Source organism: Manis pentadactyla, chromosome 2 (assembly GCF_030020395.1).
Source record: "Manis pentadactyla isolate mManPen7 chromosome 2, mManPen7.hap1, whole genome shotgun sequence".
NCBI classification, from domain to species: domain Eukaryota; kingdom Metazoa; phylum Chordata; class Mammalia; order Pholidota; family Manidae; genus Manis; species Manis pentadactyla.
Window position 1 is genome coordinate 228,010,236 of NC_080020.1, and position 25,538 is coordinate 228,035,773.

At 35.5% G+C, this 25,538-nt stretch overlaps 1 protein-coding gene across 1 annotated transcript in view; it reads left to right on the forward strand.

Moving 5' to 3' along the window:
• Window positions 1-25,538, forward strand: part of ROCK2 (Rho associated coiled-coil containing protein kinase 2) — a 158,796-nt gene that overhangs the window by 79,786 nt on the left and 53,472 nt on the right. Inside the window, exons 4-5 of the mRNA XM_036881826.2 lie at window positions 14,118-14,255; window positions 24,389-24,649. Coding sequence (XP_036737721.1) covers window positions 14,118-14,255; window positions 24,389-24,649 — 399 coding nt within the window. The remainder of the gene's footprint in view (window positions 1-14,117; window positions 14,256-24,388; window positions 24,650-25,538) is intronic.

Genomic DNA, 25,538 nt, shown 5'->3' on the forward strand with positions numbered 1-25,538 from the left:
GACTGAGCCCTTTATCATTATGTAGTGTCCTTCTTTATCTCTTGTTACTTTCTTTGTTTTGAAGTCTATTTTGTCTGATGCTAGTATTGCAGCACCTGGTTTTTTCTCCCTGTTGTTTGCATGAAATATCTTTTTCCATACCTTGACTTTTAATCTGTGCATGTCTTTGGGTTTGAGGTGAGTCTCTTGTAAGCAGCATATAGATGGGTCTTGCTTTTTTATCCATTCTATTACTCTGTGTCTTTTGATTGGTGCATTCAGTCCATTTACATTTAGGGTGATTATTGAAAGATATGTACTTTTTGCCATTGCAGGCTTTAGATTCGTGGTTACCAAAGGTTCAAGGTTAGCTTCTTTACTACCTTACTGTCTAACTTAACTCATTTATTGAGCTATTATAAACCCAGTCTGATGATTATTTCTCTCCCTTCTTATTCCTCCTCCTCCATTCTTCATATGTTGGGTGTTTTGTTCTGTGCTCTTTTTAGGAGTGCTCCCATCTAGAGCAGTCCCTCTAAAGTACCCTGTAGAGGTGGTTTGTGGGAGGCCAATTCCCTCAACTTTTGCTTGTCTGGGAATTGTTTAATCCCTCCTTCATATTTAAATGATAATCATGCTGGATACAGTAGTCTTGGATCAAGGCCCTTCTGTTTCATTGCATTAAGTATATCATGCCATTCTCTTCTGGCCTGTAAGGTTTCTTTTGAGAAGTCTGATGATAGCCCGATGGGTTTTCCTTTGTAGGTCACCTTTTTTCTCTCTCTGCCTGCCTTTAATACTGTGTCCTTGTCCTTGATCTTTGTCATTTTAATTATTATGTGTCTTGTTATTGTCCTCTTTGGGTCTCGTCTTTCAGGAGTTCTGTGTTTCCGTAGTCTGAGCAGCTATTTCCTCCCCCAGTTTGGGGAAGTTCTCAGCAATTATTTCTTCAAAGACACTTTCTATCCCTTTTTCTCTCTCTTCTTCTTCTGGTACCCCTGTAATGCAGATATTGTTCCTTTTTGATTGGTCACACAGTTCTCTTAATATTGTTTCATTTCTGGAGGTCCTTTTATCTCTCTCTGCGTCAGCTTCTATGCGTTCCTGTTCTCTGGTTTCTATTCCATCAGTGGCCTCTTGCATCTTATCCATTCTGCTTATAAATCCTTCCAGATAATGACATCCCTCTAGATGTCATTCCTTAGCTCTTGTATATTTCTCTGCAGCTCCGTCAGCATGTTCATGATTTTTATTTTGAATTCTTTTTCAGGAAGACTGGTTATGTCTGTCTCCTTCTCAGAGGTTGTGATTTTGGTCTGTATCAAATTCTTTTGCCTTTTCATGGCGATAGAGATAGTTTGCGGAGCTGGCTCAAATGATGGCTGGGAGAACGTCCCATCTTGTTGGTTTGTGGCCTTCCACTCCTGGGAGAACAGCGACCTCTAGCGGTTTGTGTTGGCCAGCTACGCGCAGACGGGGCTTCTCATTCTTGCCCAGCTGCTATGGAGTTTAGCTCTGCGGTTGCTGTGGGCATGGCCTGCCTCGGGCTTCTGCTCTGATATGGTGGAGCTGCGTTGGAGGGGAAAAAGCCGGGAGGCTGTTTATCTCCGTGAGGGGCCTCCCAGATGCCCTGCTGTCCAGGTGTTTTTGGTGCCCAGAGTTCCCTGGGATTCCCAGCCTCTGGGCTAGGTGTCCCAGGATGCTTCCGTCCAGCTGTGGGGTCCCTGTCCCTTTAAGACTTTCAAAAAGCACTCGCTTTTCTTTGTCCCAGGGGCGCCCGCTCTGGGGACCCGCTCACAGGTCTTACTGTCCTGTTTTCCTAGTATCCAGCAACCCATGCGCTCAGTGTGTGTCTGTGCTCCGGTGCAGATGGCTAGGGCTGGGTGTTTAGCTGTCCTGGGCTCCCGCTCCCTCCCAGCTCCAACTCCTCTCCTCCCGCCAGGAGCTTGGGTGAGGGGCGCTCGGGTCCGCCAGGCTGTGTCTTGTATCTTCCCCCCTTCGTGAGGCGCTGGGTTCTCGCAGGTGTGGATGTAGTCTGGCTGTTGTCCTGTGTCTTCTTGTCTCTCTTTTAGGAAGAGTTGTATTTGTTGTATTTTCTAAAATATATGTGGTTTTGGGAGGAGATTTCCCCTGCTCTACTCACACCGCCATCTTCGGCAGGAGCTCTGCTAAGTGCTCCCTCATTCTTGATATTTAATTTTTCAGTAGGTCCTGTTCTTAATATTTCTGCCTTCTCTCTACTTTTTGGGGTATTTACTGCCAGTACCTTTATCCAAGAAACCCTTTAATTCCCAGTCGACTGTAACCCTCCACTTTGTGTTGTGTTTTGTTTTCCGCTTCTGCTAATGTTTCTACACATGCTGTTAATTTTGGATTGGGTAGTGCTTATGGGCAAAATACTAAGACCAGGCTTATTAAATCTGCAGATTCATGCTATCTAAGCTCAGCTCGACCCACATGGCTATTTGGCAGACTTATTTTGCTCCTCAGTTTATATCCTTGTATTTTCATGTGTCACACCTGCCCTCATTCCTAGTGTTGTTATGGTAGAATCTACTGTGGTGGTTTTCTAACATGTGTTTTGTTTCATTCTGTTTTATTTCCCACCTGTCTATATTGATGTATATAAAGAATGGGAGGTATAGATCTGATCTGCTTGATACAAACTGCTGCCAAATTAATCCTTTTAAAATATATTTAGTTCATCTCTCCTTTGTATTCATGGCTCCCTTGCCTACTGAATGAAGCATGAGGTCTTCATCCTTGCCTTCTAGCCCTTCTTTTAAGACAACACAGATTTTGTCTTTTTAACCCTTATTTTCCATTATGCTGTTAATTCTGGGTAGGCTAGTTACTTCAGAGCATACTCTTTGTCTACCTGTTTCTTTAGTTATGTTTTACTCTCTGTCAGTGCTCATTACAAAAAAGAAAAATTTCCTGATTCCTTTTACTCTCCTTTTTATCCTTCATCTGAGTGTGATCTTTCCTCTGTATCTTTTAATTATAATTATTTTATCTTATTTACCATTTTATGACTTGGGCCATAGTTAATACTTATATTTCTTTGAATTATTCTTTTACATTGTAGATTTTTGGGGGGCAGGAACTGTGTCCTTCAAGTACCATTGGCTTCCCATCAGGGCTTCATAGCTATTCATCTGAAAATAGTTTGCTCATATCTTGGAAGATTTTATTCCTTAATCATGTACACAGTTTAGGAATATCCTTAGAGCAGTAGGGAGAAAGGGAGAACCCTCACTATGTAGACATTTGTCAGTTAACCATGGACATTCGTAGGCAGTGTGTGTATGGTCAGCCAGATCATATCTGTGATGGATTTTTCTTGTCTTTTTATATTCTGTAAAGCACAGAACCTGAAATGTAGGGAGTTTTCATTGGAGTGAGTTGACTGTGATCCTTTCTGATCCCTGGGCTCTCTCAGATGCTTTCTGGGGATCCAATTGCTGAAGGGATATAGGCTTTGAAAGGAAGGACTCAGGCAGATGTGAGATGAAGATCTTGCTCTTTTTTCTCCCCGGCTTGCTTTTAGTTTAATTTGTTTTAAAACTAAGCTTTTAAAGTGTATCAAACAGAAGAAAAGAGTGTAGGGGAAATGATTTTAAGACTTGTCATGTAAACTCAAATTTTTTATCCCTTCTTTGGAATAGAACAGGCTCTTTGCTAATTACAAGGTTATTTCTGAGTTGTAAAAACTATCTCCCTGCCTTTATGTTTCTGTAATTTCCTGTATTCCCCTTTTCAGTCTTGGCTGCCACAACTAAACCAGACAGAAAGTATGAGGACACTCTTTTCTTACATCGTTAATGGAAATCTTAGCAGCACAAAAGCTGTTCCAGGTCTTTTAAATGCATTGGATCTTTTTATTAAAAAATCTTTTAATTTTTGATAATAAAAATAAATTTGAAAGCCTCAAATGGGGCATTTTGGTTACAATAATTTTCAAAAGTGTTTGTCTACAAATGTTCTAGGAGATCTAGGTCCATTTTGAGACTTTCCAACCATTTTTCGTCTACTTAGGAATGTTTCATCTACTTATAAAAATTGTTTTACAGAGGTACATATTAGCTGTAGAGAATACAAATAAATATAAGAAAATAAAAATTACCCAGGACTCCATCAGCTAAGATAAAAACAATGTATATACATAATGTAGGTCTATATATATATATATAGTCAATTGGATGTTTTTGTGCTTGTTTCACTTTTAAAATTAGAAATGAATATTATAACAATCACTTCCTGGCAAATAAAGACTCAGAATAGGAGCAGCGTTTTTGTCCATCTGGTACTTGAAAAACTAGTGACATAGGGGAAACTCATATAAAGCATATATAATAGAGTGAACTAAGTTCCATTTGTCTATGGTGGAGTTGGCTAACATTCTCATTGAGTATATTCTATGTGCTAAATATTTATGTTCATTATTTCATTCATTATCTTTGCAACAGTTCCAAGAGTTTCTTATGTAGATGAAGTCACTGAAATTTAGAAGGGTTAAGTAAATTGGCCATGTAGTTTATAAATAGCTAAGACTTTTCCCCAGGTTTGTGGACCTTTTAATCCATGCTTTTAAGCAGTACTCTGTACATAGGGATAGCATTTATTCAGCGATATTGAATAGAGGAGAAGCAGCTAAAGAAAAAAGGTAAATGTACAAAGATGTTGAGGGAGATTATAATAGTCATTCAGAGACATACTCAGAAGGAAGATCAATAGAAACCAGCTTTCCTAAAGTAATAGTGCTTTATTATAATACTTTGTAATATTAATGCTAATGAATTTTAAAGGTATGAGGTAGAAGTTTGGCATGGATACAACTACTGGCTCTTAATATTTGTTCTGTAGGTCAGATCAAAGGCTGCAAGCTGGTGGTTCGTGACTCTTGTATTATGGCCAGTTAAGTGTCCTATCAAATAGTTTAAATGAAATTCAGTCCTCAATAAGTAGAGCTTCTAGCCAAACTGATCTTTATTTATTAAAAGCTTATAGATTTCCTGTGGATAGAAATAAGATCTTGTTGAATTGGACAGTTCATCATTGTACCAACCACTAGGCAGCCCCATAAATAAAAGTTTGTATTCTGTTTCTAAAGGAGCTTATGGAGCAGACACATATATATACACAACTAATTATAATATTGTATTACTGTATGTGCATTGGAAGCACAGTGAGGGAAACAATTTTGCATAAGTAATCACCAAAAGTAAAATGATTAACATTTTTTCATGTTCTAAAAATCATTTATGCCTATGTTGTGTAATATCTCATTGTTCGAATTAATGTCCTTTTGTTTTTTGTTTTTTGTTTAATTTACATATAAAAATTACACCTCTATATAAATATTTAACTATTTTCTATCAACTGACAAGTACCTTCCAGTTTCTGTTCACAGCTGTGCTTTACAGAAGAATTCTTAAAATTCTTGTCAAGGACTAAGTCAAGTATAAATGTTATGGTAAAATTGACTGACTCTTAATGTTATATGGATTTTTTCTAATGAAATTAGGAAACATTTAAAATCTGTCCTTGGAATAAGCGAAGGTTTAAAGAGTAGCATAAATATAGAAGAGGGAGTACCATAGCAGCCTCTTTAACATTAAAAAAAATGTTTTTTACAACATTTAACAATATTGCTGGAATGAGCATTCACTTTGAGATAGTTTGCTTACTTAACATAATCAGTTAAAAATGTGATTTGTTGTGGACAGGATTTGGTTTCAGATGTACTACCCAGTGGTTCAGCAGTTACTCATATTATTAAATCCTCACTCCCTCTAGTGCAGTTACTATCTGTCAACATAGATGTTACAGAGTCATTGACTACATTCCCCATGCTGTACTGTCATCCCCATGACCTACTTATATTGTGATTGTGAATTATTGTGCGCCTTTATCCCCCTCACCTTTCTCCCCGACCCATCCCAACCCCTCCCCCTTGGAAGTCACTAGTCTCTTCTCAGTGTCTATGAGTCTACTGCTGTTTTGTTCATTCTGATTTGCTTTGTTTTTATATTCCACAAATAAGTGAAATCATAGGGTATTTGTCTTTCTCCACTTGGCTTATTTCACTGAGAGTAATACCCTCTAGATCCATCCATGTTGTTGCAGATGGTAGGATTTCTTTTCTTCTTATGGCTGAATAACATTCTGTTGTGTGTATATGTACCACTTCTTCTATCCATTCATCTATTGATGGACACAGGTTGCTTCCACATCTTGGCTGTTGTAAATAATGCAGCAATAAACATAGGGGTGCATATATATTTTCGAAACAGGGATTTTGTTTTCTTTGGGTAGATTCCTGGAAGTGAAATTTCTGGATTGAATTACATTTCTGTTTTTAGTGTTTTGAGGAACCTCCATACTGCTTTCCACAATGGTTGCAACAAATTAGATTCCCAACAGTGTAGGAAGGTTCCCATTTCTCCACATCCTTAGCAACATTTGTTATTTCTTGTCTTTTAGATAGTGGCCATTCTAACTGATGTGAGGTAATATCTCATTGTGGTTTTGATTTGCATTTCCTTGATAATTAGCAATGTGGAGCATCTTTTCATGTGCCTGTTGGCCATTTACATTTCTTCTTTGGAGAAATGTCTGTTCAGATCCTCTGCCCATTTTTTAATAAGAGTTACTTGGTTTTTGGGTCTTGAGGTATATGAGTTCTTTATGTATTTTGGATGTTAACCCTTTATCAGATGAGTCATTTATGAATATATTCTCCCATAACTATGGGATGCCTTTTTGTTCTGCTTTTTTAGTTTGATGTAGTCCCATTTGTTCATTTTTGCTTTTGTTTCCCTTGCCCAAGGAGATGTGTCCAGGAAAAAATTGCTCATAGTTCTGTTCAAGAGATTTTTGCCTGTGTTTTCATCCAAGAGTTTTATGGTTTCATGACTTACATTTAGGTCTTTGATCCATTTCAGGTTTACTTTTGCGTATGGAGTTAGGTAATAATCCAGTTTCATGCTCTTGCATGTAGCTGTCCAATTTTGCCAACACCTGTAGTACTGATGAACCACTGGGTAGTACATCTGTAAATGGAGTTGTTGAAGAGGCTATCATTTCCCCATTGTATATCCATGGCTCCTTTATCATGGATTAATTGACCATATATGCTTGGGTTTATATCTGGGCTCTCTAGTCTGTTCCATTGGTCTATGGATCTGTTCTTGTGCCAGTACCAAGTTGTTTTGATTACTGTAGCTTTGTAGTAGAGCTTGAAGTTAAAGAGCATAATCTCCCCAGCTTTGTTGTTCTTTCTCAGGATTGCTTTGGCTATTTGGGTTTTTTTTGTGGTTCCATATGAATTTTAGAACTATTTGTTCTAGTTCATTGAAAAATGCTGTTGGTATTTTGATAAGGGTTGCACTGAATCTAAAGATTGCTTTAGGCAGGATGGCCATTTTGACAATATTTCTTCTTCCTGTCCATGAGTGCAGGATGTATTTCCATTTATTGGTCTCTTTAATTTCTCTCATGAGTGTCTTACAGTTTTCAGAGTACAGGTCTTTTACCTCCTTAGGTTTATTTTTAGGATTTTATTATTTTTGATGCAATTGTAAATGGAGTTGTTTTCCTGATTTCTCTTTCTACTAGTTCATCATTAGTATATAGGAATACATCTGTGTATTAATTGTGTATCGTGCAACTTTGCTGAATCCAGCTATTAGTTCTAATAGTTTTCTGGTGGAGTCTTTAAGCTTTTTACTATTAGATATGATGTTGGCTGTTGTTTTTTTTGTATATGGTCTTTATTATGTTGAGGTATGTACCCTCTAAACCCATTTTGCTGAAAGTTTTTATCATGAAAGAATGTTGAATTTTGTCAAATGTTTTTTCAGCATCTATTGAGATGATCATGTGGATTTTATCTTTCTTTTTGTTAATGTGGTATATGATATTGAATGATTTACAAATTTTGTACCATCCTTGCATTCCTGAGGTAAATCCCACTTGGTCATGATGGATGATCTTTTTGATCCATTTTTGGATTTAGTTTGCCAATATTTTGTTGAGTATTTTTACATCTATGTTCATCAGGGATATTGTAATTTTCTTTTTTTGTGTGGTGTCTTTGCCTGGTTTTGGTATTATAGTGATGCTGGCCTCATAGAACGAGTTTGGAAGTATTCCTTCCTCTTCTGCTTTTTAGAATACTTTAAAAAGGATGGGTATTAATTGTTCTTTAAATGTTTGGTGGAATTCAGCTGTGAAGCCATTTGGTCCTAGAATCTGGTTTTTGGGAATTTTTCTATTACCAATTCAATTTCATTGTTGGTAATTGGTCTCTTCAGATTCTCTGTTTCTTCCTGGGTCAGTCTTGGAAGGTTGTATTTTTCTAGAAAGTTGTCCATTTCTTTAGGTTGTCCATTTTATTGGCATATAATTTTTCATAGACTTCTCTAATAATTCTTTGTATTTCTCTGGTATCCATTGTGACAATTCCTTCTTCGTTTCTGATTTTGTTTATGTGTGTATTCTCTCTTTTTTCTTGATTAAGTCTTGCTAGGTGTTTGTTTATTTTGTTTATTTTCTCAAAGAACCAGCTTCTAGTTTCACTGATTTTTTTCTATTGTTTTATTCTTCTCTATTTTGTTTACTTCTGTTCTGATCATTATTATGTCCCTCCTACTAACTTTGGATTTCATTTGTTCTTTTTCTAGTTTCTTTAGTTGTGAGTTTAGACTATTTGGGATTGTTCTTGTTTCTTGAGGAAGGCCTGTATTGCCATGTACTTCCCACTTAGAACTACCTTCTCAGTATCCCACGGAGTTGGGGCTGTTGAGTTTTTATTTTCATTTGTCTCCATGTGTTGCTTGATTTCTGTTTTAATTTGTTCATTGACCCATTGATTATTTAGAAGCATGTTGTTTAGCCTCCATGTGTTTGTAGGCTCTTTTGTTTTCTTTGTGTAATTTATTTCTAGTTTCATACCATTGTGGTCTGAGAAGCTGCTTGATACAGTTTCAATCTTTTTGAATTTATTAAAGCTTTTTTTTTTTGTGACCTCGTATGTGATCTATTCTGGAGAATGTTCCATGTACACTTGAGAAAAATGTGTATCCTACTGCTTTTCAGTGGAATGTTCTGTAAATCTCTGTTAAGTCCATTTGATCTAATATATGTTCAATGCCCTTTTTTTTTTTCTCTGTCCAGCATTTTTTTTTTTTTTGTAGATAATTATTTTTTATTGAAGGGTAGTTGACACACAGTATTACATTAGTTTCAGGTGTACAACACAGTGATTCAATATTTATATACATGATAATTCTAGCTACCACCATACCAAGTTGTTACAATATTTTGACTATATTCCTTATGCTATACATTACATCCCGGTTACTTATTTATTTTACAATTGGAAGTGTGTACTTTTTTTTTTTTTTTTTTTTGAGAGGGCATCTCTCATATTTATTGATCAAATGGTTGTTAACAACAATAAAATTCTGTATAGGGGAGTCAATGCTCAATGCACAATCATTAATCCACCCCAAGCCTAATTTTCGTCAGTCTCCAATCTTCTGAAGCATAATGAACAAGTTCTTACATGGAGAACAAATTCTTACATAGTGAATAAGTTACATGGTGAACAGTACAAGGGCAGTCATCACAGAAACTTTCAGTTTTGCTCATGCATTATGAACTATAAACAATCAGTTCAAATATGAATATTCGTTTGATTTTTATACTTGATTTATATGTGGATACCACATTTCTCTCTTTATTATTATTATTTTTAATAAAATGCTGAAGTGGTAGGTAGATACAAGATAAAGGTAGAAAACATAGTTTAGTGTTGTAAGAGAGCAAATGTAGATGATCAGGTGTGTGCCTGTAGACTATGTGTTAATCTAAGCTAGACAAGGGCAATAAAACATCCATGGATGCAGAAGATTTCTCTCAGTCAATACCTTTTTTCCTTATTTATTTTCTGTCTAGTTGATCTATTAATGTGAGTGGTGTGTTAAAGTCTCCTAAAATGTGTATGTTACCTATTTCTCCCTTTAATTCTGTTAATACTTGTTTTACATATTTAGGTGCTCCTATGTTGGGTCCATAGATATTACAATGGTTATATCCTCTTGTTAGACTGACCCCATTATCATTATGCAATATCCTTCTTTGTCTCGTTACTTTCTTTGTTTTGAAATCTATTTTGTCTGATAAAAGTACGCTACATTTTTCTCCCTATTATTTGCATGAAGTATCTTTTTCCATCCCTTCACTTTTAGCCTGTGTTATGTCTTTGAGTCTGAATGATTCTCTTGTAGGCATCATAAATGGGTCTAGTTTCATTATCCATTCTGCCATTCTGTGTCTTTTGATTAGTACATTCAGTCCATTTACATTTAAGGTAATTATTGATAGGTTTGTACTTACTGCCATTTTATTAATTGTTTTCTGGTTGTTTATATAGCTCCTCTCTGTCCTTTCTTCCTCTGTCTGATATCCTCATTATTTGATGGTTTTCTTTAGTGTTGTGATTGGATTTCTCTTTTTTTATTTTTTTGTGTATTTATTGTAGGCTTTAGTTTTGTGGTTACCAAAGGTCCAAGGATAGCTTCCTTACATATAACTGTCTATATTAAGTTGCTGTTTGTGTTATTTCAATCTAATTCAAACACAGTCTAGAAGTACTTTTTTCTTCCTCCTCCTCCTCCATACTTTATGTATTAGATGTCATAATCTGCACTTTTTGTGTATCTCTTGACTGATTTTATGTACAGTTGATTTTCTTCTTTTGTTTTAATTTCGTACTTGCTTGGTAATTAATTTGTCTGCTACCTTTACTGTGGGTTTATTTTCACTGGTGATAGCTATTTAGTCATAGGAACATTTCTTGTAATGGTGGTTTAGATGTTACAAATTCTTTAAGCCTTTGTTTATCTGGAAATTGTTTATTCCCTGCTTCGAGTTTAAATGGTAATCTTGCCAAGGAAAGGATTCTTGGTTGAAGGTCCTTCTCTTTCAGTACATTAAATATTTCATGCCACTCCCTTCTGCCCTGTAAAGTTTCTGCTGAGAAGTCTGCTGAGAACCTGATGGGGTTTCCTTTATAAGTAATCTTTTTTCAGTCTGTGGTTGCTTTCAGTACTCTCTCCTTATCCTTAATCTTTGCCATTTTAATTTATATGTTCTGGTGTTGTCTTCCTGGGGTTCCTTTTGTTAGTGGCTCTCTCTGTTTCCACAACCTGAGTGTCTGCTTCCTTCCAAAGCTTGGGGAAGTTTTCAACAATGATTTCCTTAAAGACACTTTTTATCCCTTTGTCTCTCTCTCCTCCTTCTGGTACCCCTATTATGCAAATATTGTTTCATTTAGATTGGTCATGTAGCTTTCTTATCATTCAATCTACTCTTCACTCCTCTCCTTCCATTGTATGTTTCATTTCAGTTACTGTATTCTTTTGCTCTTCTATGTCTTTGTTGAAGTCCTCCCTGAGATCTTTAATACTTCTCTGCAAATCAGTTAGCATTTATGATATTTTACTTTGAAATCTTTATCAAGAAGATTGGTGCTCTCCATTTAGCCCTCTTTCTGGAGTCTTTTTCTGTAATTTTGTTTTGAACATATCCCTCTGCCTCCTCATTTTGTTGGGGTTTTTGTTCTTCTTCCTTTGTACTAGATGGATCTGTTTTGTTTCCTGGCCTAGAGAGTAATATGAAGGAGTCATCCTGTGGTGCCCAGAAGCTCAAGACTCTTACTCTCCAGTGCCTGGTTCTACTTTGCAGGAGCCCCAGTTGCTGTTGGTGTACAGTGGGAGGGGCTGCTCTTCTGTCTACCAGTAGTGGTCTGAGCCTGCAGCCCCAGCAGATTGCCTCGGCCACCTTTGTGATCAGAGCAGAGGTCTCTGCTGATAGTGTTGTGGACAGGGCCACCCTCTGCCTGCCCTGCAGTGATGGTGGGGCTGCAGGGTTAATGGGGTGGGCTGGGCCACTTTATGGCTCTGGGGTCTGGGGTAGAGTGGGATGCTCAGGATGCTCAGTACCAGGCTTGGACACTGTTGGGGAGGAAGAGCTCTCACTGCTGGCTCTTGCAGTCACTTCCCCAGATGGGCTGAAATGGCCAAAAAAGTTGGGAAAGTCTCCCTTTGCCTGCGACGTAGCAAAGTCTGACACTGCTGCTAGGTGGGTTGGCTCTCCAAAAGTGCGTGCACAGAGGCACCTTGGGGCTGAGTTGCCAGCAAGGGGGATGGAGCATCTGAAGCTCCTGAGAGTTCCGGACCTGTTGGGCTGAGGGAGAGCTGGGGAGGAATCATCTACCTGCTCTTCCTCCTGGGGAGAGAGTTCCATCCAACCCTCAGTCCTCTGACACCCCTCCTGCCACTGGCAAGTCTTTGAAACTGCCACCTCTTCTTGGGGTCTCAGGACTGGTGGAGTGTGCCTGTCCCCACAAGCGACTAGGGTCTCAGCCTCTCAGTGTTCCACCTGTCCCTGATATCCAGTCCTACTAATCACCAGGACCCAGTGTAATGTGGACTCATGCTCCTGGAGCAGATCTCCAGGGGTATGTAGCATTCCTGTGCTCCTATCCCCTCCCTGGTCTGTTCCTCTTCCTCCCACCTGTGGGCTGGGATGAGGGACAGACTTGGGCCTCACCAGATTGTGGCTCTGCCACTTTGCCCTTTTCTGTGTGGTCTTCTTTTCTTCCCCAGATGTAGGTGATCTGTTTTACTGTCTTCAGGTCATTTTCAGGTTTAGTTGTATTTGATGTAGTATCTTCCTTTATGTGTTGGTGGGAAGAGGGTTCCGCCTTGCCTTCCTACTCCACCATCTTTTCTCTGTCTGACTGCTTTTTTCTTGATGATGAGTCACATGTTCCTTTTTACCTAGTGAGTAGTTTTTATATTATATATTGTTCCTTGTGGATGTGTGATAGAGACTTTGAATTTTGTTTTTGATGACTGTTGATTTCATTCTAAGAAGTTGTCTGGTTACTGATTGCCCTTAACTTGGTGCAGGCTTAGTTTTATACTTGGTAAATGTAAATGTGTGAAAAGAACATGTTGTTTCCCAAGTGCATTTAATTGACAAGGTTGAATCTCTGCTCCCTATTTCAGGCCTTGGTATTATTATTAGCCTTTATTAGGAAATTGTTTATGTTCTAGAAGGATTGCCACACTGTGCAAAGATGAGAATGAGAGCAGGAAAACTAGTTGAGGCTATTGCAGGTGATTGAAGTAACAGATGTTAGACCAGGGTGGTATCAGTGGAGATAATTAGAAATGATTGGATTCTTGAACTATTTGAAGGTAGGACTGACATGTTTTGCTGATGAGTCTGATGAGCTGTATGAGAGAAAGAGAGGAGCCAAAGGTTTTTAGCTTGAGCAACTGGACAGATGAAGGTGCCATCTGATGAAATGGAACACTATAGGAGGAATAGATTCAGAGGTGAGGATTTGTAGTTCAGTTTTGGACATCATATTAGCTATCCAAGTACAAATGTTAGCAATTATTATTAATTATCCAGTGAATGTTAACTATTATAATCATTCATTAACTGTATATTGCCTCAATGGTAGATAATTTCCTCTGCTATTCTCTAGGATTAAAGTGATGGTCAGAAACAGACGCTGTTCTTTTGAAATTTGTAGTCTGTTGAGGAAGATATGAATTGATGAAATAACCACACTGTTGATAGTTTTTCCCTTAAAAAAAACCTGTTAAGTAGGATACCTAAAAAGAAATAAGGATGACTTAACAAAATAAGAAATACCTTTGATATCTAAATTTGTTAGGTTCTTAATGTTTAGATAGTGAGGGATACATGTACATATCTGACAAGATTCTCATTTAACAATGTCTCATTCTTAAACTTGGTTACCTTAATTAACATGAAGAAATGAAACTTCAGGAATTCAGCTTTATTTAGATCAAATGAGATAGTTGTATATTGACCCTGGCATTTAAAGGTATTGTGTGTTTCATGAAATATTTAGGCTGTTGGAATTTTCTCCTTTGTTTCTTTCACTGAAATGTTATGTTTTTACTTTTTAGTTAAGGTTCATTTTGTTTTGTAAGCAAAGTCTTTAATAACATTTTATATGATCTGTTGTTCACCTTTCTCTCATGAAATTAAAGTATTAATAATTTTTGTGTTTTAAAAAACAACAGGTTCGACATAAGGCATCACAGAAAGTTTATGCAATGAAGCTTCTTAGTAAGTTTGAAATGATAAAAAGATCAGATTCTGCTTTTTTCTGGGAAGAAAGAGATATCATGGCCTTTGCCAACAGTCCCTGGGTGGTTCAGGTAAGCATACAAAAAGTTTATTTCCCCTTTTCATAAGTGTTTATTCATAGGTTGTGGTTTTTGTACGCTTGAAGTTCTGTATCTCATGCACATACTAACAATGCAGTTAGTTTTAATAAGTTTGGATTCTATATGCTTGTTTAATATTCCTAAATAATATGTAGTGTAGTACTTAAATGACATGTAGTACTTAAATTGGTGCATAAAAGCAAGTACTACTTACAAGTTTCTTTTTTAATTCCTTTATAAAAAGAACTGGATTGGCTACCAGTATACTATTATTCCCTGCCTACTCTTTCACATGATTTATAAAACAGGAACAATAATCAGCCTACCTTAAAAAGAAAAAAAACTTACTACAAAATTTTTTTTAAAATTCTGTATATTTATATTTTGTATAATTTATATATTACCTATAATGTAAGCATTGGGGTTCCTAATTTAGCCAGTTGTTTGACTGTTAAGTAAGGAATGTATGTTTCTGTTTTGCCTCTTTTTCATTTTATCCCTCACTAGCTTTGCTCCTCTAAAGATATTTTTATACTAATAATTAATTCTGCAAACACTTTTGAACAAATGTCATGAGTAAAATTAGGTGTACACCAATGCATGTTCAGAATGCTTAAGTGATCCAGGAGTTTGATACTTTCTTTGCTTGTGAAGGCAATTTGGAGGTAAAAAAATTTTCCACATCAATGATTATGCAATTTAAAAGCTCATTACTTTTACTTTTTTTATGATGTTGATTGAGCCTCAGTCCTCCTCCACTTAATTTTTTTACTGTAGCTAGTGAATAGAAATTCTGATCAGTGCTGCTAAAAAATTTTTATTGTAAATTAAATATCATGATAATTTACTTTATTAGGGAATGATGGTAATAAATTACTCCACTTTTATCTTAAATTGCTCTTGTAGTAACAGGTTAATTGCCATTTCTAGTTTATGATTTCATAAATTGCTATCTGTTCTTTAATTCTAAGTGGACCTTTTGAAATGTTCATTGAGATAGTGAATTTGTGGAAGCAAATCAGCAATGAAATGTTGTATAATTGAAAAAGTAAGAGATGATAATCCTGGCTTTAATTTATCTCTCTGATACAGGACCTTCCATGCACCATTATATTTACATGTATGAAATGTGTAACTGTTTGGGAAAGCTTATCAAAATGACTGACTTATTTCCTTTTTTTTTTTTACTTTATTATTCAGTGATTTCAGTGTATTTATAGAGTTGTGCCTCATTACTGCTACCTAATTTTAGAACATTTTTATTACCTCAAATAGAAACTGTGAACCAGTTAGCAGTTTTCCCCTATCCTCCCTGACTCCAACTGCTGTCTACCACTAACCTGCTTTCTGTGTCTGTGGATTTGCCTATTCTGGATGTTATACGTAAATGGGATCATACAGTATGTGCTCTTTGGTAACATCTTTCACTTAATGTGTTTTCCATGCTTGTTCTTAACAGCATGTATCCGTACTTCATTCCTTGTTATGACCAAATATTCTATTGTGTGGCTATACCCCACATTTTATTCATTCATCAGTTAATGGACACTTAAGTTGTTTCTGCTTTTTGACTACTATGAATAATGCTATGAATTTTTGCTCACATGAATTTTGGTGCATAACACATTTCTTTTAGGGATCTAAGTGTGTCATAGCATATGCCTGTAATCAATTTCAGTATATTATTTCAGTTTTCCAAATCTCAGATCTTATTTTTTAATGACTGTTCAATATTTAATTGCATGAAGGCCCCCCCACCCCCACCATAATTTATTAGTTCACTCTGACTGGAAATAACTCCTCACTTTTCTTACATGAATTATGGTACAATACAAATCTTTGACCCATTTGTATTAGCGATATATTCTTAGTGTGATTTTAATCCAATAGATGAATATTGGCACATTTAAAAAGCTCCTTTGCTAATAGAGAGGACTTTTTCAAGCCATTTGTATGTCCAGTTTGCTATGTTTGTTGCCTGTTTTTCTAGTGTCCTTACTTTTATGGTAGCCACTTCCTTGCTTTCCTTTGTAGTTTTATACGCCCAAATAGGTGTATCCCTAGACACTTCAGTTTACTGTTAGCTTTTTTAATATTTAAGTTTAGGTATGTCTTTTAATTCTCTCAATCTAGAATTTCTCCCTTCTTTTTCTCTTGTCTCAGCAATTTATTTATTGAAGAAATCTGGAATTTGCTGATTTTATCCATGTGGTGTGGTTTTAACTTTTTCCTCTCTCATTTGTATTTTTGTAAGTTGGTAATTTGGCAGAGGCTTGATCCAATCAGGCATGATTTGGTGAGGGTGGCAGGAAAACTTCAGGAGTACTGTTTTGTGGAGGCCAATGCCTAGTTATCTTTGTTATTTTACTGGCTGTTTGTACTCAGTGCCTAGATCCATTCATCTTACTAATCTGTATTGAGATTTTACATATTCATCTTCTTAGAAAATATCTTTTCACACAGCTAGGTGCTTCCAAATACTGTTATCCAGCAGTATATGAATAAAAAAAACACAGACTTTATTTTTGAAAACAGTTGTAAATTTACAGGAAAATTGAACATAGTAGAGAGCTCTCATATATCCCATGTACAGGTTCCCCTATGATTAACACCATAACTTTAGGAAGGTACATTGGTTACAGTGAATGAACCACTATTGGTATTTTAGTTAAAGCCCTCAATTTATTCAGATGTTCTTAGTTTTTATCTAATGTTCTTTTCTGTTTCAGGATCCCATTCAGGGTAGTTTATTACATTTAATTATCATCTTCTTAGGCTGTGACAGTTTCTCAGACTCTCCTTGTTTTTGATGACCTTTACAGCTTTGAGGATTACTTGCCAATTACATTATAGGATGTGTATGCTCTTCTAGTGAGTTTGTCTGATTTTTTCTCCTTATTTAGACCAGGGTTATGGGTGTTTGAGAGAAAGCTTACAGAGGTAAAGTACCATTTCAACACATCATATAAAGGGTACATACTAATGCATTTTTTATGACTACTGATGTTGACCTCAAGCATGATTTTGATTTGAGCATATTTATCACCTGGAAGATTTTAATAGAATTGTTATATTTTTCTCTAGATATTTACTTCTTAGTAATGTCATCACCTTGCAGGTTAATCACTTCCAGTTGAAGGTTATATAGAAGCTCCTCAATTGTAAATTTTAAGTGGATTTTGAAATATGGATATTTTCTTTGCATTTACATCAGGTCCAAAAAGTGATGCTGAAATGGTGATACTGTAGTTTGCTCTCAGGAAATACATCCACTGCAAATTTTTTGTAGGAATGAAGATCTCACTTGTTTTGGATTTGATAGCATGGGAAGTATATAAAGTTATCATCAAAACGATTGAGCTGTAGTATAAGTTTTACATGTAAGTGCTGTTTTGCCTTGTCATTTTAAGTTGTGTTAATTAGGAAACATTACCAAGTCTGCAGCTGAAGCTAGTTTCCAAAGCTATTGGATGTTCCAGAATAGTGGTTAAGGATAATAGTTCTTGGTCAGTTTTCAGTCTCAGCTCTGAACGCAAATAATTGCAGTAAAACTTTACCACTGCTAACTAAGCCTTTGAACTGCTGTGTAGTAAGGATATTCAAATTCTATTTCTGACAAAAATTTACAGAACTGATGATGACAGTTAAGTCAATAGGGCAAATGACACTATCAACACTACTTGTTTATTAACATGTGAGAGATCCAAATATATTTATACAGCTTGCCTATTGATCAATATTATAAAGCATAACCATAGACTTTAAGCAGCATACATTTTCACTTTGTGAATTTGTCTAGCTAAGCCTTTTTCTGCTCTGCCTATATTTTTACTCCCATCTGTTGTAGCACGTCTTACCAGATTCTACTTCAAGTTGTACTGAATTAATGTTTTCTCAATTTCTTTGAAAATATTTTTGCCTGTAGTTGATCTGTACAGACTGTTCATAGAGGCTAATTCTTTACTCACTTCAAATGTGGCACTCACTCCTCCAATAAACAGGAAATACTGCATAGTATCAGTAACATCTATTGACTCATCAAAAGCCAAGAAAAACCACTCTAAATCATTTGCCTTGTTTTTGAATTGACTACTGATAATACTTCCAGTGTCCCCAACTCTCTGACTAACAGTTGTTGCTGAAAGACTAATAGTCTTAAGCAGTTGATTTTTCTCTAGACACATTTCTTTGGCTGATGCAATCAAATACAATTTAATTAATTCACCATTGGTAAAATGGCTTTTCTTGCTTGCCTAACAAGACTTCTGGAAACTTTCTTTGATTTCAGTCTTAATATACGTTTAGCAAATTTTAGTATTTACTATAGCTAGTTTTAATCTTTTAATTTTGAAATACTAAAACAGTACAGGAATTCTTGAAATATTTTTGTTCTCTTACCCAATCTTTTCTCTCTTCTGAGAGAGCCAGTATATGCTCTCCCTATACTCATTCCCTTCCTCCCTATCTCCTCCCCAACTGGATCATGTGATTATTGACTTAATTCAGGTTATTTACTTCTTGAGTTAGTTTATACTTGCAGTGGCTATATCTGTCTTTGCCTTTTCTATTGAATAGGGTATAATTTTTTTTTTCAAAGTATACCTTTTTTGGTTTTCTTATAGTTATCTTCTGCTCTTCTGCCTTTAAAAAAAATTCCCTAGTTTCTATTTTCTTTGGGTTTATATTGTTCTTTTTTTCTTTCTTTATCTGCCTTTTATTGTCAGTTCTTATTTTCTTACTGTCAGATACAAATATCTGTTTGAATATTGGATAATGAGAGAATAGGGAGAGATACTTATTAAGTACATTTGAAGTCATTAATTTCCTTATGAGTTCTGCTTTAATTTTACCGTATTTTTTTAAAGTGGTCTTATTTGGGACATACACAGAAAAGCACATAAAATAAACAGTAGAACAGTTTATCACAAAGCAAACAGTCATGTATTCACTACCCAGATAAAAAAATAAACATTGCCAGTGTTCCAGAAGTCCCCTGTGCTCTTTCCCAATCACTACCTCCATGAGTTCCCCACAAAGAACCACTCTTCTGACCTTGTTGGTAGTCATTTCCTAGCTTTTCTTAATGGTTTACCACCTAAACAAACACGCAGAAATTGTAATTTTCCTGTTTATTGAAATCATTAAATACCTCTACTTTTGTATCTAACTTTTTTGTTCAACATGTTGGTATAAATTGTCCAGGTTGCTTATAGTTCATTAATTTAAATGCTGTATTTTATTCCATTGTTTGTGTATATCACATTTTGTTGATATGTTTTCAAAATTATGTTTTTTACAAGCAGTGTTGTCATAAATATTCTTGTATTTATTTCTGTTGAGTATATTCCTAGAAGTAGCATTTCTGGGTACTTACGATCAATCTTAGTAGGTGGTGACAGCCTGTTTTCCAATGGGTTATCAGAGTTCAGTTCATAAGTTCCTTTGTCTCACATCCTTGCTAACAGTTGGTCTTGTCAGTTTTAAAATTTTTGGTTGTTTTTGTGCATGCAAAGTGATATCTTAAGTGGTTTAAATTTACTTTTCTCAAAATTTAATACCTTTTCATATTTGAATATCCTTTTTTGTGTAATGCCCGTTTAAATCTCTTGCCCATTTTCCCATTAGGTTGTCTGTCAACTTAAAGAAACTGGTAGGAGTTCTTTTTACTTATTTTGGATATGAGCTCTTTACTGGCTGTATGTGTTGCAAGTATCTTCCCAAACTGTCACTTTTCCCTTTCTAATTTTTGCATTTGGAACAATCACAAACTTACAGGAAAGTTGGGGGTAACATGCACAGGAAAATCTTTCTGAACTATTTGCAAGTTGTTGACCTGATGCCCCATTGCCCTTCCAATATTAAGTATGTACCTACTGCAAGCATTCTCCATCATACCCACAGTATAGATGTATGACTATTTACTTGAGTTATTTCTAATTTTTGTCTCTTATAAATGAAATTACTTTATTAAGTTATTTGCAGATCAGTTTGTCCAATTAAGTGATTTTTAGGAAATGTACAGAGTTGTGCACCCATCACTACAATCAGATTTTAAACATTTTCACTATCCCCAAATGATCACTTGTACCTATTTACAGTTATTTCCCATTTCTCTCCCAGCCCTGGTCAACTATTAATGTGCTTTCTGTCTCTATACATTTACCTTTTTTGGGCATTTTAGATAAATGGAATTATACAGTATGTTGTCTTTTAGATTTTCTGCCCTTAACATACTGTTTTTGAAGTTCAGGAACATTGTAGCTTATTCATTTCTTTTTAATGCTGAATAGTGTTCCATTGTTTGGTGTGGTATAATAAAAAATATTTTTGGTCTTTGTCCCCTGTTCCTAGCACAGTTTCAAAAGCTCTTGGATTTCCTGAGTGATACGAATATCTTTGTTATGTTAATGAGGCAAATCCAAGTGGGTTCTTTTGATAGCTTTGGGATAAAGGTGATTGTCCAGAGAGAACAAGCACATGAACAGAGAATTGGGACTTTGAGTTGCTTGACCTCCTGGGAAGGGAAAGGGATTGGAGATTAAGTTTAATCACATGGCTATCGATTTAATTCATAATGCCTGTTAGACCCTACTTCCTGGCTAGTAAATTGATGTGATGGGAAGGTGATGCACCTGATTCCACAGGAGGCGGCAGAAAAATTCTGTTTCCTCCGAGGTCTTGCCTTAAGTGTGTCCTTTATAATAAAATGGTGATGATAAATATAGTGACTCTATATGAGTTCTAGGAGTCATCCTAGTGGATTATCTAAACCTCAGGGACTCATAGGAACTCCTTAATTTGTGTTCGGTCAGTCAGAAATGCAAGTGGCCTGTGGACTCCCAAAGAATGAATGAAGTCTAACAAATGAGGGCCACCTTGTGGAAGACTGGGCTTTTAACTTCTGGGAGCCAAGTGTTTAACATCAGAATTGTATTGTACTGCTCTCAGTTGGGGTAGACATGGAGTGTATGGATATACTCATTTTGTTTGTCCATTTATCAGTTGGGGTTTTTACAAATAGTGTTTCTACTTCAGGGCTGTTACAAATAGTTAATAATGGTGCTGTGAACATTTGCATACAAATCTTTTGTGAACATATTTGATTTCTCTTGGGTAGATACCTGGGAGAGGAATCCCTGGTTGTGTGGTAGGTAAACCTGTTTAACTTTTTAAGAAATTGCCAAGCTCTTTCTCCAAGTGGTTGTGCCATTTTACATTCTCGACCAACACATACGAGGTTCCAGTTCTCCACGTTTTTCCCAACCTTTGATATTTTCTGTCTTTATTTATTATAGCCGTTCTGGTTGGTGTAAAGTGGTATTTCATTGTGGTTTTAAGTGCATTTCCCTAATGACTAACAATATTGAGCATCTTTTCATGTGCTTACTGACAGCTCATGTATCTCCTTTGGTGAAATGTCCATTCAAAATTTTTGCCATTTAAAATTTGTTATTTGCCTTATTGAGTTGTAGCAGTTCTCTGTATAGTCTAAAGATAAGCCCTTTATCATATATATCATTTGTATTTCTTCCCAAACTGCAGTTCATCTTTTCATTTTATTAATGTTGTCTTCTGATGCCAGCAAATTTTTCTTTTAATGGAACCTTATATGTCAGTTTTTTATTTTGTCAATTGTGTTTTTGGTGTTATAAGAAACCTTTGTCTAATTCAAGGTCATGAAGGCTTTTCTCCTTTGTTTTTTCCTAAATTTTTATAGTTTCAACTCTTAAATTTAGCCCTTTGAGCTATTTCAAGTAATTTTTTAGTGTGATGTGAAGTAAGGGTCTGAAAATGTTCATTTTTTTGCCTGTGAATATCCAGTTGTTCAAGCACCATTTGTTGACTATTCTTTACCCACTAAATTGCCTTGGCATCTTTGTAAGACAAAAATAATCTATTGACCTATAAACATATAAGGGTTATTTCTGGACTGTCAGTTCTGTTACATTGATCTACATGTCTGGCCTATGCTATACAGTAGTGTCTTGATAATAGTAGTTTCATAGTGAATTTTGAAATTGGGAAATACAAGGCTCCCTACCTTGTTCCATTTCAAGATTGTTTTGACTCTTCTCTGTCCTTTTGTATTCCATATAAATTTTAGGATTAATTTTTTGGTTTCTGGAAAAAACCTGCTGGGATTTAGATAGACTTTACTTTGAATCTGTTGATCAGTTTGAGGAGAATTGCCATCTTTATAATATTAAGTCTTTCAATCTAAGGACATGCAGTGTCTATGCATTTATTTACATCTTTTATCATTTAGGGTTAAACAGTACTACACACAAAAACACACAAACATTTTTCCTAATTTGGTAACCAGCCTTACAAAGCTTTTCCATCCCTTCCCTCCCTACATCCCACCATCTTCCATTTAAAAAATATGCTGATTTTGGTGTGATTCTCAAGTATGTATTTAATTTTCTGTCAGTAATTGTATTTAATAAGCTTTTCTGTATTACTTGTTTGCCCCTCTTTCTTATGTCTCACAATCCTCTTACTTGGATTTATTCTTCATTTTGTCAAATTATATCCTTGAGCAGTTCTTTCAGAAATGGTTTGTTAATTATAAAATTTCTAAGTATTTGCATAATAGGTATATTTTTCCATCTCATTTGTTTACTACTCTGCCATGTTCTAGGATCAAAACCATTTTCCTTGAAAACTGATGATACAGCTTTGTTTTCTTGTATCCAGTGTGTTGGCTGAGAAGTTTGTTGCCAGTATGATTTCTGGTTTTGTGCATAAGATAGCTTTTCTCTCTGGAAACTTGTAGGATTTCTCTCTTGGATTTCTGAAAGTTAGGCACTGGCTGTCTTAGTTTCTCTCTAAGCAGTTAGAAGTGCTATCAATCTTTTTTTAACTTTATTTTTAATTTTATTCACTCCTAGGAATTTTTATTTACTATTTCCTTTTCTTCCTTTTCTTCTGGTTTGTGTTCTCTCTTCCAGACTGCTTTTAGATACATGTTGGAGCTTTGCTAACTATGCTCTATTTTTCATTTCTGAATTCTTCAATGTAATCAGAGAAGGTTCCTTTACTCAGTTTTTTAGCTCTGTAATTTGTTCTTCTCTTATCATCAGTTATATATTTAATTCTAACACTTAAGATTTTTTTTCATATTAGCCTATATTGTTTAATTGATGTGACATGTTAACTATTTTGAGACTATTGATTTTTACATGTTTAAAGCTGTTCTTTGTCCTATTAGACATTTGCTTGAGTGTTAATTTTATGTTTCTTGAATTGCTTTGCCTCTTTTTCATGGTGTTGGTTTTTCTAAAATGTTAGTTCCTGGTTTTGTTCTATCTTTTCCCAATTTGTTTGTGGAAACTTTTCCTGTTTGCATTGCTTGCTTCTGGGTGAGGTGGGACGTGTTGTTGGGTGGTATGTAAATGCCTTTTCTTCTGAATTTGTGGTGTCTCTGTGTCTTGTGGGGATCACTAACAAATTTCTCTGCTCCCAGTGCTGTTGCTTTAGTCTACATGCAGGTAACATTGCCATTTGCTCTTATTTTGAGCAAGATGCTGGGGAAGGGGAGAGAGCAGAAGGCCCTGTTCAAATATGTTCCTGGTTACTCTTTGCATTGGTATGGGGCTTATTCCCTCTTATTCCCTCTTCCACTGAATCTGGTGTCTTTTAGGTTTTGCTAAATTACTTCTACCTCCTCAACACTCTTTTTTTATGAGTTATATGCAATAATTTGTTTCATTTTCAGAAATCTGGTTTTCTATAAAGTTATGAGTTCAGTCATTCTTTCATCTTTTTATGTTCCTTGTTCTTATTCTTTTCTCTCTTAAAATATGTCTACTTTAATAGATTCCTGTAATTTCCAAGAGGGAAAGTGACTCATTCATGCATATTTTGTTAGTAAGCCTGAAGAAAATACCCATATAAAAGTTTTGGCTGATAATTGTTTTTCCATCAAAGATGTCCAAATCTAAGATTTCATAGTGTCAACTCTGTTTTGGTTATAAAATAATTTGTTTTTTTCAGTAATATAATAGTTTTTGGGTTTTGTTCTGTTTATGGTTTTGGCTTTCTTCGTACCTTTCTTTCCTTTCCTTTCCTTTCCTTTTTCCTTTTTTTTTTTTTTAATTTTTCCTTCCCATTTTGTTTTCCAGCTATTTTGTGCCTTTCAAGATGATAAGTATCTGTACATGGTAATGGAGTATATGCCTGGTGGAGACCTTGTAAACCTTATGAGTAACTATGATGTACCTGAAAAATGGGCCAAATTTTATACTGCTGAAGTTGTTCTTGCTCTGGATGCCATACACTCCATGGGTTTAATTCACAGAGATGTGAAGCCTGACAACATGCTCTTGGATAAGCATGGACATCTGAAATTAGCAGATTTTGGCACATGTATGAAGATGGATGAAGTAAGTAACAAGCAAGTAAAAAAAAATTGCTAGATTTTAAGAAACAAAAAACACTTGAAGTCTGGCCTCAGAGTTTTAAACAGAGATAAATTTAGTTTTGCTAACTGTATAATGACTCAAACAAGATAATAAAATAGCCAAGTCAAAACATTTCCTTTACTAATCATTTGTGTACTATAGAACACTTCATTAGTACTAGATTTTGTAAATCCAAGAGAAATAACTCAGATAACTTAAAAAATTATCTTCCTTGTAGAATATTGACAAACATTTGCTACCGATCAAAACTAACTCATGTGAATGATGATGTAGGTGAAGAAGTAGGACACAAATATAAATTAAGGTACATGGATATTTCCCCTCACCCTTATTATCTCTATTTTTCCTTTAAAAAAAAAGAGATAAGGTCAGAAATTTATGACCTCATCTGCATCAACCACAGACTAAATATGAGAATATGATCTATTGTGGTGCTTTAACTGTTGAACAATTTGTATTATGATTAATACATTTAGTAGCATTAACTTCATAGCTAATTATGTTGATTTATTTTTGTTGCAAAAATTGTATCTCATCTTTTTCTATTTATACTGTAATTCCTGATGGGGAGGTGTCATGTTTTACTTCCATTCTAGTCCCTTGTTGGATCTAAGGGTGACTTGCATATATCAGTCTTTCTAAATGTTAATGTATATTGACACAAACTGGATATCTTTTTTATGGTTTTTGTAACTTCCCAATATGCTTATGTAGTTAATCTTATTTCTTATTATCTTGTCATGATGTTTAGTTTGAATTAAGCAGATTTTCTCTTTTCTTTACCTCTTAACTTACTCATGCCATCTGTGTGACATTCACTTTTATTAATGGTTCTGCCTTCATCAGTGAT